This window comes from Zonotrichia albicollis, chromosome 2, assembly GCF_047830755.1.
Source record: "Zonotrichia albicollis isolate bZonAlb1 chromosome 2, bZonAlb1.hap1, whole genome shotgun sequence".
NCBI classification, from domain to species: domain Eukaryota; kingdom Metazoa; phylum Chordata; class Aves; order Passeriformes; family Passerellidae; genus Zonotrichia; species Zonotrichia albicollis.
Window position 1 is genome coordinate 40,871,514 of NC_133820.1, and position 12,660 is coordinate 40,884,173.

General features: G+C 47.4%; 1 protein-coding gene across 1 annotated transcript; it reads right to left on the bottom strand.

Moving 5' to 3' along the window:
* Positions 1–2,028: 2,028 nt before the first annotated feature.
* Positions 2,029–9,385, bottom strand: C1R (complement C1r). The gene is made up of 11 exons (XM_005486035.4): positions 9,245–9,385; positions 8,333–8,567; positions 7,902–8,094; positions 7,583–7,726; positions 7,262–7,458; positions 6,639–6,786; positions 6,433–6,554; positions 5,773–5,851; positions 5,246–5,386; positions 3,501–3,575; positions 2,029–3,271 (listed from the first exon to the last, which is right to left on the bottom strand). Coding segments are annotated over exons 1-11 (2,139 nt in total). The 5' UTR covers positions 9,247–9,385; the 3' UTR covers positions 2,029–2,468.
* Between the last annotated feature and the right edge of the window lie 3,275 nt (positions 9,386–12,660).

Genomic DNA, 12,660 nt, shown 5'->3' on the forward strand with positions numbered 1-12,660 from the left:
CTTTTGTGCAATGTGCTATTGTGTCTGTAATGCCTTTCTTCTTCTCAGTCTAGACCTGGTTCTCCTTGAAACTCCCTAAATCAAATGTCTAATCATATTCTGACACTGCTAGCTTTCATCAAGCTCGAACTTGTAGTACCTCACTCTCTACCACAGTCTTTATAAAATTCTTCTGAGGTGGTTTCATCTCACTCATCAACCATTACCAGCAATGAGGATTCAGACTTCTGAATTAAGCTGCAGAGAACAAACATTCAAAAGAATTTCATTCACCTGTTCTCAGGCTTTTTTAAATTTTCTTTTTTAATTTAGAAAATAAATAAAGCTTGATTTTTCTCCCAAAACACTGCATTCTCTTGATTTAGGGAACAAATATTTCCTGACATGTGTTGGAGGTATTTTCTGCTCTGAAAAGTCCTATATCATTCACAGACTCCTTCTACTGAGCTGATCACGGACCTGGTACAGATGGCACATACTGAAAGACTGGGTTTGTTCAGCTTGAGGAGGAGAAAGCTAAGAGGGATTATCTAACTGCTGTATTCAGATACTTTAATTTCCAGCTAGGCTTTTTCCTAGCATGTGGGTCAGCACTGGAAAGGTGCCACAAACAGTCCCCAGATCGCAAAAATTTTCCCTGAAGCTCTGAAGTTAGGCCCACTGTCAGCAGTGGAGTGAACAGAGACATCTTCTTCCCGCCTAAGTTTTCATAGGAGTTTAAGAAATGGTGAGGAGGATGTGTACAGCTCTTGGGAGATTTCATATGGAATACTGCACCCAGCTGAAGCGTCCTGGATTGCCAAGCAAATTGTATTCTATTTGCCATCTGTGTGGCAGTGGCCTTCTGTTCAGTGGGCAGTTTTCTCTTCCACACCCAATCCTCTCTCAGGGGAGACATCTGCTGATAATGGCTATTGATTGTTACTGCATGACTGATAAGAACTACAGCATCCCATTATGAGATGCTCTGCCTGGAGGGAGGAGCCAAGCATTCCTACCCAGATATAATCCTGAGATTCTGGAACACCAGCACAGCTTCTCCACTGGATTTCCCAGAGGAACAGCTGCCTCTTCCACTGGATCTTCAGAGGAAGACTACATCCTTTCTACAGGATCCCTGCTCCAACAGAACCACACCTGACACTCCAGGAGAGCTGCAGCCACAATCCCAATGGGACTGCTACCAGCACCCTGACCAAGAGAGTGTCAGGTTGTGTTCTGACTCTGTCAGTGTTGTTTTAGTTTACTGCATTGTTTATTTCATCTTTTTATTTTCTTCCCTAGTAAAGAATTGTTATTCTGCTCCCATATTTTTTGCCTGAGAGCCCCTAAATTTAAAATTTTATAGCAACTCGGAGGGAGGGGGTTTACACTTTCCATTTTAGAGGAGCTCCTGCCTTCCTTAGTAGACACCTGTCTTTAAACCAAGACATAAAGCACCTTCAGTTTTGTGTAACAAGAAAAACATTATTGGATTGTTGGACTAGTAACCAGGTATCTTATAACTTGTTTCTCTCAGTGACTCATAAGAACACAGTAGGGTATTTTGCAGTAGAAAAGCTAGTTAAGAAGACAGATCCAGAGAATACCCACAACACAAGAGAAGTTGGCTTTTCTCTGAGTAAGCATCATTTTAGAGATGCTGTCCTGCAGCTATGGCATTATTTCATATAGTATAAAAAAAAACCAACTCCATCCTCGACTTCTGATCAGTAAAGTTTCCTGAGCTCCCTTCTCCATGAGATTGGTTGTTGCCTTCCCTGGTTTTGGAATGTGGCATCACACAGGCAAGTTATTTTTGCCTCCCTTGAAGCCACCTGGGATTTCAGGCCGTGTAATCTAATGATAGTTTTGGGACAGATAAGCAGCTGCCATATGCCATTGCAGAACTGGAAACACTTTAGTGGTAGGTAAAGCAACCCCTATACAAAGTCCAAAAGTCCAGGTCAATCTTACACAAAAGTTGCTACCAGTGCTGAAAAGTATTCAGTTGTTAAAACATAGACAAAAAAAACATGAAACACCTGGTTTATTCAGCAAGTATTTTAATATTCAGACTCATACTGACGCCAATGGGCTTACGCACACTGTACTCAGCAGAAACTACCCCATCCTTCAAGGAAGTCTTCTTCCCTGCAACCTTCCCACAAAAGAGAGTACAAAAGTAGACTGCAGTAGTCTCATGATATCATCAGCATTTCAAACCTTAACATGTTTGCTGCCATGAGATTTCCTGAGACAATTAAGGCTTCATCCGGTTATATGATTTGTATGAGACAGAACACCCACAAAGGCATCTCCCAAGCTGCCAACCAAACAGGATGGCAGCTTTCAGAAGTGCTTGTGATGGAGATTACATGCTTTGCACGTTCAAAAAATCTTTGGGACATCATGAAAAGCTTTGGCTATGACTTGCTGTGTCTGGAAATTGATATGCTAGTGGTGCTCAGGTAGTAGGACAGCAATACCTAGGGCCTGTCCTCCTTTACTATCCCATTGATCCAGTCCAGATAGTTGAGGATCTTGGTGTAGAAGCCATAGCCCGTGCCACAGCCGATTCCCCACGAAACGATGCCGGTAGCCACCCAGCGACCGCTTTCCCTGTCCAACACCGTGAGGACGCTCCCGCTATCCCCCTGGCAAGTATCCTTCTTGCCTTCCAGGAAGCCAGCACAGAACATGTTCTCAGAGAAAACCATTGGGATACCTTTCTTGTTACTGTCTAGCCAACTCTGACACTTCTCTTGAGCCACTGCTGGTAGGCTCACGTACTTCAAATCGCTTGAGATGCGGTTCTTGTCCACACCAAAGCCGCTCACGTAGCCCATGTGCCCGTGGGCGTAGAACGAGGTGTTGGTGGCATCTGGGAGACAGATGGGCAGCAGTGTAGGGCCCAGGGTTACTGGGTTTTTCAGCTCCAGCAGGGCTATGTCCCCGTTGAAGTTGTGCTCATCTTTAGGGTTGAAATCCGGGTGGATAAAGATCCTGCGCACAGGGTGGTTACCCATCTTGTGGAGCTCGTCTACGTTGGTGTGGCCGAGGAAAATGTCAGCCTCCTCTGCCAGCTGCTCCAGGCTCACATTGTTCTGTACTGCTCCTTTGGGGAAGATGGTGTGGGCAGCAGTCAGGATCCAGCGATCGCCCAGGAGGGCACCACCCCCTCGTCCATTGATGCCAGTCAGAGCCTGCCAAGGAAAATTGCCTCTCTTTGCTGCTTTGCCACCCAAGATCCTCTGGACTTCAAAAATGGGATGGACTGGCTTCCCACACACTGTGGAGAAACACAAGAACATGACACCTACCCTCTGTCATCCTGGCTTTTCTTTCTCTTTCCTCACCATCACTGTTTGATTTCACTTTATTTTGGCTTTCTGGACAGTTTTACCTTTTCCCTCCCAGATATCGCTATTCTCACCCCCCTACCTGTATGCTGTCCCACTTTTGTACTGATTGTAAGCATGAGTCAGAAAATACTAGGTGAAGTCAGAGTTTTTACTGACCTGGCAAGCAGGATGGAATTCTCTTCTGGCCATCTTGATCCAGCCAGGTTCCCTCAGGAGAACAGGTGAATCTTTCTGTAGGATGAGAGGGAAGGGAATGAGACCCAGGCCTGCAGGCATGGGGTGAGAAAATAGAATGGAATGGAATGGAATGGAATGGAATGGAATGGAATAGAATAGAATAGAATAGAATAGAATAGAATAGAATAGAATAGAATAGAATAGAATAGAATAGAATAGAATAGAATATTTTCAAGAGGTTCCGTAGCCCTTCCATCCCAAAGCATCTTTCCTGGGAGAAGCTGCCTGTGGTAGAGTGTGAGATGTTTCTGTCCATACATTTTGAAGCAGGACCTCAGTTCCAGGGGAGCAGTAAAGCTGCAGTAAAGCAGGCACTATAGAAGAAAAGGTTGAAGGGCCATCTGCGTGAAGTCTTATCTTCACTGGGTCCACAGGTGTACAGAGCACTGTTTGACCTTATTTAGCTCAAAGAAGAGAGAGAAGTAGTAAAAGCATGGATTTTAGATTCAAACTTCTGGTGTTGGTAGTTTGCAGGGAGTAGGACAAGGTGGTTTGTCCCAGAAATGGGAACCAGATGAGTCAGGTGCTGTACATGATAAGTATCTATTTCTGAGCCTAAGTTGCAGGTCAGCTAAACTTGACTGTCACCTCTCAACACAAACTCTACTACCTCCAACACTCTTGCTTTTCTTAGAAAGTTTGTGCTGGCGACTAAAAATAAATTTTGTACAATTTGTCTTAATGCTGAAGTAAATGCTTCTGAGAAAGTGTTTGCTGTTGTCTTTTAAAATGGATTAAATTAGGATGACTCCACACCAGAATTTGGCTGCAGCTGATATTTGCTTGCTCCTGATTTTTCTTCTGATGAGACTGATCTCTGAATTTATATGAAGGAGTTAAACTCAGATGCAAGAATAATCAAGTTCAACATTAATACCAACTTAACTCTTGAGTAGCATGTCACCTCTCTCCAGCACAACCGTGCATCTATGCTGGTAACTGTATCCAGGAACTGATTCAGATTAATTTTTTTTCCTTTTGGAGGCTAAATGAGCAACCAAGGCAAGGAAATAATGAACTCCTTATGCTGTTCTTGGGATCAAAGGTCCTGCGTCATCAAGCGATGTCTCAGGTGTAAAAAGAACGAATGTGAATGGTTTGGAATGATGACTTAAGTTTTCTGAGGTGCTGCATTAAAATAGCTTTTTCTGCAAGTATGTTATTTAGCTGTTAGATATCTCTGCAGCTGAACAATATTCCAAAGAGCTAAACCGCACTGCACTGGAGCAGAGTGTGTGTTTATTTATTTGCCTCTGTAGCAACTCAGACTGATGCAGTGAGTTTTGTGAATTTTGGTGATTCCCAGACACCATGCCTCAAATTTCAGTGAAAGAATGCAATCCACCAGAAAAGAATGAAATCTGCTAGGAAAGAAAAAAAAGAATTGCAACTCTAGCTGAGAGAATATGACCTTTGGCAAAAGTTAAGGGGAGCATGGAAGAGGGATGTGATGGGCTCTGGGAATGAAGCAAGGTGGGAATAGGCTGAGACAAAAAGACTCCAGCAATATGCTGCAGGGTCAAGAAAAGACTGGAGTCTTCACAGGAGGCAACCATGAGCCCTAAGCTTGGGGAGAAGAGCCGATTCTAATTGAAACGTGGGAGGGCTTTCCAGGCCCAGGTGTATTACAGCAACACAGGTGTCCGTGTGTGATCAGGACTCACCGCCACCCGTCCCGGTGACGATGTGATAATAGGGCTCATTGCACCGGTATGCAATCACCGACTGGTACTCATTGTTTGCAGGCTCCTTAAGGTAGCTGAATGCACCATTGGTCACGTTTTTGGGGCTGCCACAGTTCACAACTACAACAAAAGGGAAAAAATAAAACATGAATCAACAGCAGACTGACTGCAAGTCTGGGCATTGGGGCCAGGATGTGAAGGACCACTTAGGACAGTGGGCAAAAGAGGTTGTCCCAAAAGAGATCCCAGATTAGGATCTTTTGCTTTTAGATATTGCAATATCATAGTAATTTGGGAGTGATATTTAGGTATTTTTGTAAGGGAGGAAAAACATTTGAATTTTTTGCAAGAAGAAAAATGTGAATCAATGTTGGACCTCCATAGGTTCTTCAGACAGCACATCCAAGAGGCTATGGACTAAGTGAGTCAGAGAGGCTGAATTTCCCACATTCCTGGAGCAGGAAAGCCCCAGCAGAGGATGTTATTCCCGTTCTCAGATCACTCACCTTCACAGCGTGGCATGGGTTGATGCCATGTGCCATCAGCCTGGCAGACAGCCGTGAAGGACATCAGCTTTTTTTCACCCTACATGGGAGAGAAAAACATCTGTTGGTTGTACAGAGCCCCTAATTCCTTCCCCACATTTAAATATTATTCTGTGTGCCCATCTTTTCACTGCTGTCCAATATCTGCCCCTCTGCAGTCTGTTCCAGTTGCTGTCTCCTCTTTTCCCTCTATCCTGTAATTGCCACGGGCTACACATTCTTCATAGCAGGCCAAGATGCCAGCAGCCAGCAGGTATAAACCCACAATGAGTCAGAGGTGCTACCCAGCCCTGGCAATAGAATGGCAAGGGAGGCAGGTAACATTTGCTTTCATCTTCTGGTTTCATATCCTTCCAAAGAGGTGTTCTTGTCTACCTTGTCTAACTTTTCCTGGGATCTTTGTCTTTAATCTTCTACCAGGGCTTCATGAAAGAGTAACTGCATAAGGAAGAGAGCTAAGAAAAGAGAAACCACTGGAAAAAGCTGAGAGAAGCAAAGAAGAAACAGAAAGGACAAGAGGTTGCCACGAGTGAAATCTCCAGAGAAGTTCAACCAAAAGTGAAAGGCACGAACAGAAGTCAAAAGAGAATAGGGCTGAAGGGAGTGGAGAAGGGATCTCACCTCCATCAGGTGATACCCAGTCTTGCAGCTGACAACAACATAGTCCTGAAATTGGTACACAGGCTGCAGATCTCTGATGATGGTGAACTGATCCCGTGGGACAGGCTGTGGGCACCGTATTTCTGCGAGACAGTGGGACAGGTTAGGCTGGCATTAGCAAACAGTGTCAGTGGGCTGTAGTAGCCTCTGCGGGAGAAATCCCTTACTCTCTGAGGTGTAGTGGATCTTCCAGCCACGGCTGAACCCTGAGTCATCGGTGAGGAAGAGTATGTCCACCTCATTGCTGTTGGTTTCAATGATGCCAGGTGGTTTCCTGCCACAGAATTCACCAATCTCTCTCCCTCGGGCTTGGATCTGATGAGGAAAACATGTATCACAGGGAGAGAAACAGAAACACACATGCCTCTCTGCCTCAGAATGCCTGTTTCGACCCAGAGCAAATTTACCAGAGTGCCTGTGATGGTGAATAGGGCTGGTTGTCAGACCCACCTTTGCTGATGCCTTCACTAACAGATCAGAACTACAGACTGACCCAGCACAAGCTCTGCTTCTCCCTTCTCTGGGAATCAGAGCTATCAGTCCCTGAGATTAAATCAAAAGGAAATTAAACTGGAAGAAGGATGGTCACTCACAGGGGCCTATGACCCAGAGCCTCTGACCTCAGGACAGTGGTAATTAAATGCACTGAGGGAGAGACAGTGCTGGGGCATTCGTGCTGGGGCATTCTGCTTGTGCTGATCCCATATTTCTCGTCTTAATAGTGGTGTCCCCACAACTCCTGGCCGGGTCTGGCAGCAGGGTTGGGAGGAGAATTTGCGAATCTCAGTACCTTGAGCTGGTCATAAGGACAGTGGACTTGTTGGTGATCATCAATCTCAAAGGGTTCCAAGAACCTGAGGGTGATGGACAGGCCCTCCTGCAGACGGATGCTGTAGTTACACCGGAGGTACTCGGGGTAGGGCTGCGGGTACTCGGGGCTGCTCAGGTACCCAGAGGTCTCCGTGAAGAACTCACTGCTGCACTCCACTGTGAAGAGGAGGAAAGGACAGGTCACATCATGGGGATGTGCCTCCTGCAGCCCCGCCATCTGCTTTCTAAGTCACTTCTCCCAACCTGCCTGCTTCTCTGATCTTATAAAATTTCTCTTTACCTTTGCAGGAGTGCTGGTCACTCTGAAGCTGGTAGCCAATCCGGCAAGAACAGAAGTAGCCACCCACATAGTTGTGACAGAAGTGCTGGCATTGAGGCCTTTCATTGTTCTCGGCAGCATTGTTAGGATCACATTCATCCAGATCTGAAGACACAGGAAGTCAAGGGGCAAGGGGAAGAAAGTGTTAAACCTCCCTGCTCTACAGTGCTTAGAGATCCATATCCTTGCCTGAAGCTTCTCTATTTGCCTGGCAAGGAGGGAAATTGGTTGGAGCCACATAGGCTTTTCCTTCTGCATGCCGAGGGTATTTCCTACTCACCCACAGCTCTGTAGGATGCCAGGAAGCCCCTGTAGGGAATCACTGTGCCGTTGTCTTCATTGGAGAAATCAGAGTGAAATTGCAGGTGCATCTTTCTCCCCTTAGATACAAACTCCTTTCTTCCCGGGTGATTGCCTGTGGTCGACCCAAGCCGGCCACAATATCTGCCCAAGTCCTTCTTGTCTGCTTTGATCTGTCAAAGTTAAGGTGAAATCAGCGCAGCCTCAAAAAATTGAGCCTGCTCCACACACTGATATTACCCAACCATGAGTTGTCACTGTTTGCTCCTCCCATTTCTATCTTTAACTCCTTCCCTTTCCTTCATGGGAAGCATCACAGGAGGAGTCCTGGTGGATGGGGAGCCATTGCACTTGGTGACCCCTGGGCTGCCATCTCCAGGCACTCCCTGGCCCAGGAGTCTGTGCACGTACCTTAACATAGTCGTAGAAGCAGGACTCAGATGGCTCCAGGTCAAAGTATTTGAAGGTCAGCTTCACCACATAGCCTTTTGGGACCTGGATATCCCAGCTGCTGGTGTTATCATTGGGATATGGCTTGGGATAATTGGGGGATCTGATCTCCCCAAAAAGGGGAGAACCTCTTGGGACAGGACTGGAACCAATCACTCCAAAAAAGAGGAAGGCCCATGGGAGACAAGGAACATGCCTGTGAACACGACAAATAAACGATGACATTGCACAAAATTAGGTCATTCAAAATCAGGAGAGACTTCACAACTGATTTGTGCACTGTCCAGAGGAATGCAAACACAGGAAGCCTGGTTGCAGAACCAGCTCCTGGCTTGGATCACTCAGGAACAAGAAGGGCAGCTGAAATGAAGACACCAGCACTAACAAGGTTCCAGCAAGCCACTGTACTAGCCTCTACAGAGAAATTCATTATCCCAGGAAGCAGCGTGGAGGAGCATGGGTGAATTCCCTGAGTAAGGTCTGCATGTCCCCAGAAGCTGTAGGGCTGATTCTTATAGAACCAGGAGAAGGTTGGTCCCCCTTGATCCTGGGCCAGTGAGTTGTTTTGGGTTATCACTAGTTTAGGATCCTTGGCCAGGATCTGAAGATCTCAAGCTCCGTTTGCTGTGGAGCAATCCTGCCAGTGTCTCCTGGGCAGCCCTCTCGCCACTCATGCCTCCAAAAGTTGGCACTCACATTTTTTATCTCTCATTCTGCGCATCTCCCCCCTCGCCCTCCGTGTTCCTCCGGAACAAGCTCACTGCCCAGCGCACCAGCTCAGCCCCGTTGTGCTACTCTCCTCCCTGGAAAAGTCTGAGCCCCGGGACCCCCACCCTCCCCCAGGGCTGTGCCCCTGCCCGGAGCCCGACTCACATCTCCGTGCGCTCCCGCTGCCCGTGCAGCCCAGCGGAGCTCGGAGCGGCGGCCGGCGGGGAGCCGGGGCGGGACCGGGGCAGGAGGAGGAGGAGGGAGCTCGGGAGGCAGGAGCGGGGAACAGAAAGCGGGACTGCGAGCAGCCTGGCCCCGGACCAGGCCGGTCCCAGCGCCGGCTCTGCTGCCCTCTGCTGCCGAGCGCCCCGGGCCCGGCCCGCCAGCACCGAGCCGGGGGAGCCCCGGGGGAGTCCCGGCCTGGCCACGCAGGCAGAGCCGAGAGACCTCTCCTGGCCCTGGAGGCAGGAAAACGATTGCCTGAGACCCCTCCGAGGGCTTAGTCTGCTATCCAGGATCTGCTCCGAGTTTGTTCCCGCCGAAAATGTCCTCCTCCAAAGACACCCCCCAGTCCCCCCGGGCTCTTTTTTGGTTTAGAAAGATGAGAAAATTTATAGTCTTCACAAGTTAGTTCAAACTTTAAAAAAATCAAGCTGAAATGAAGCTGTCAAAAAAGATAAGTTTTCTCAATTCTGACCTGCTGAAGAGCACTTCTGAGATTTCTGGGGGGTGGGAACTGGGATCACCCTCAAGGAAAGCAAGAAGCCTCAGGCACTTGAGTTAAAAAGATATTAAGAAAAATGAAAGTCTACAGAATTAAAGGCATTCTGAGAACAAATCCCTTTTCAAGGACCCCTCTTGATGTTTCTTCTGCAAGCATTTTTAGGAGAACCAAGATAGATAGATAAGGCCCTCTATTTAATGGGGAAATGAGAAAATATAGCAACTTGAAAACCCCTTTCAGGCTTTTAACAACATAGTGCCCAAGACATGTATTTATGTCCCCAGTTTTATGAAGTTTAAAATTTCTTGGCTTTCAAGCTTTGGTGGAAGAGATAAAACACCATTTTAGTGTTTTTCCTTGGAATTATGAGTGGCTTCCGAGAGGTTAGGAAGTGTCTTGCATTGAAATCAGAGGAAGTAATTCACAGCCACAAAAACACGTTGAATGAAGATGAAAATAGTGTTAAAAAGAATGAAGAAAGCAGCTTTGGGATATTTATGGAAGTGTACAAGAGAACCTGTTCATCAAACATATTTGAATTATTTTCCCAAAAAGATGACATAAACATATAATTAATGCCACTGTTATAATACCATATGGCCCCACATATCAGATTTAAGATTAAAGAGGGAACATTATCCTAGTACTTCCTGATGTCCTCTGCATGATGAACATACTTGGGCAGGCTCACAGGCTCATGGCTGTGCTGTGCCATGCTGGAGCGGTTTCTTACTCAGAAACCACACTTGGAAAGCAGTGGGAAGAGTGTTCTCTGGGAAAGTACGGACAGACAGACAGACAGCCCTGGGGATCCTTTGTGGAAGTGGATAATTTCGCTGTGTCCTTGACAAGCAATCCTCTATCCAGGGGGCACTTACTGGGAGTGTCCTGTGGCACTTTCAAAGCACATCTGCCGTGTCCTCAATGCCTTTTACCGTCCCGACAGCACCATCTGGGATGACAGGAGACGAGTTCAGCCGGTGAAGCAGGGGGGTTGGCTGGGGACACATCCAGCCCGAGCAGCGCTCCCCTGACACACATCCTAGAGCCCGCCTGGCTGGGAGAGCACAGCGGCACCCTCAGGGCAGCTCCAGAGTTCCCACTGCTGGCCTGCCCTGCTCCGGGCAACCCTCTTCCTCCTGCTGGGCTGGGGCCAAGAAATAGCAAGGTTTTTCCTTGGAAGGACATATGTGCCCATCTTTGCTTAGGGGCAGAATTCCTGTAGGACCACGGAATATATGTAGGACCACAGAATGCCAAAACTGGCCCCTGTTTGCTGCCTGTGGGCCTCAGCTGCATCACAAGTGCTCTGGACAATAAATACAGACAATATCAGAGAAAAGTAAAAAAACTGTAGATCTTCAGCACGGTCAAAGATGCCAACATCCTCTTATAGAGCAAGAACCCTGCTTTGAATACAGTGTCTTGCAGGAGGTCGTTGGAAAGAAATCTGCTTTACAGACTCAGAAACCATGAAAATATCTTCTGGCATGTGGACTAGATCCTCTTGTCCACAGTGAAGAAGGAGTTGGGTATTTTATCCTCAAGCCTGAGTCAAGGAGGACAGAGAATTACCTCTGTTTGGTCTCTTGCAGCTATAGCACCTACCCTAGAACACAGCAGGGCTGCACACCCAGTCTCACCTCACTGAGCTGCTTCCCCAGGGCACTCTACATTCAACCCTGTTGATCTGACTACTCAAAGTACCCAAAGGCTTGGCTGGAGCCCTCTGGGGACACTGCCATTGGGCTTGGCCTTCACACAGCCAGGCCTGTGAGAGAGTGGCTCTTTCAGACAAATCATGCTGCTTCTGCAGCTCTGGCTGGTAGGGAGAGGATGACCAAGACCAAAAGAAGGTTCAGGACTCAAACAGTGGATCTTTCCCCTGATATGAGATGGTGAGCAGCAGAAACAGCACCTTGGCAGTCTATTTCTGTGTCTTCTAAATCAAGGAGCAGAACCAAGCGTAATACCCTGAGGGGTACACAGTTCTGCAGCACCAGCCACTCACCAATATCACACCTCCTCCCACCTGAGTCCTCCCAATATCACAACTTTCCCCTGCTTTACAGTGGCATCCTCACTTCCCATAGCCTCATGTCTCAGCAATGCAGTTCTGTGGGGTAAAGTCACCATCTGACTTAGGCATCACACCTTTCATGATTATGAAAGGAAAAACTGAATTATTAATGCTGGTAGTTACTACCTGAAGGCCTAGAATATGTTGCAGTACTATCCCCTATGATTATCATTAGTGTGGGGACCACATCAAATGAGTAATGACTCTTATCTCTGGTTCTGGCCCAATCAGATGATTCCTGAAGAAGAGAGGCTGTCATGGATACATGATATCTGGCAATGAGTCAGAAGTAATCTACTTGGCCTATCACCTCACAGGAAAATTACATGGATGGCAGAAGAGTCTGGCTAATCACCTAAAGGCAATAGTGTCTGCCATCCAACCAGAATGAAGGCTCAGAAGAGGAGAGTTTGTACCAGCTTGTGTTGCAGGGCCTGGAATGAGCAGATTAGTTGTTGATCACACAGTCTGGAAGATGCCAGCCTGGACATGGTGAGGTGGGCTCAGGGCTGCACATCAGGAGCAGCTCTGAGGGCGTTCTCGTGGCATGGAAGAGTGCAAAGAAGGCAGCAGTGGAACCAGCTCCAGCTGCTGTCTGCCTTCTGCAGCCTCATGGTACAACAAAGGTCATGTAGAGGTTCCCTGTGGTAGAAGGAGTGATGGGCTGAGGAGGTCTGCACACAGCAGGCATACTGGATGGCCTGGCCCTGGCTGCTCACCGGCTTTGATTGTGGTGCCCAAATTGTGGATTGTGGATACTGACAGGGTGCTCCTGCC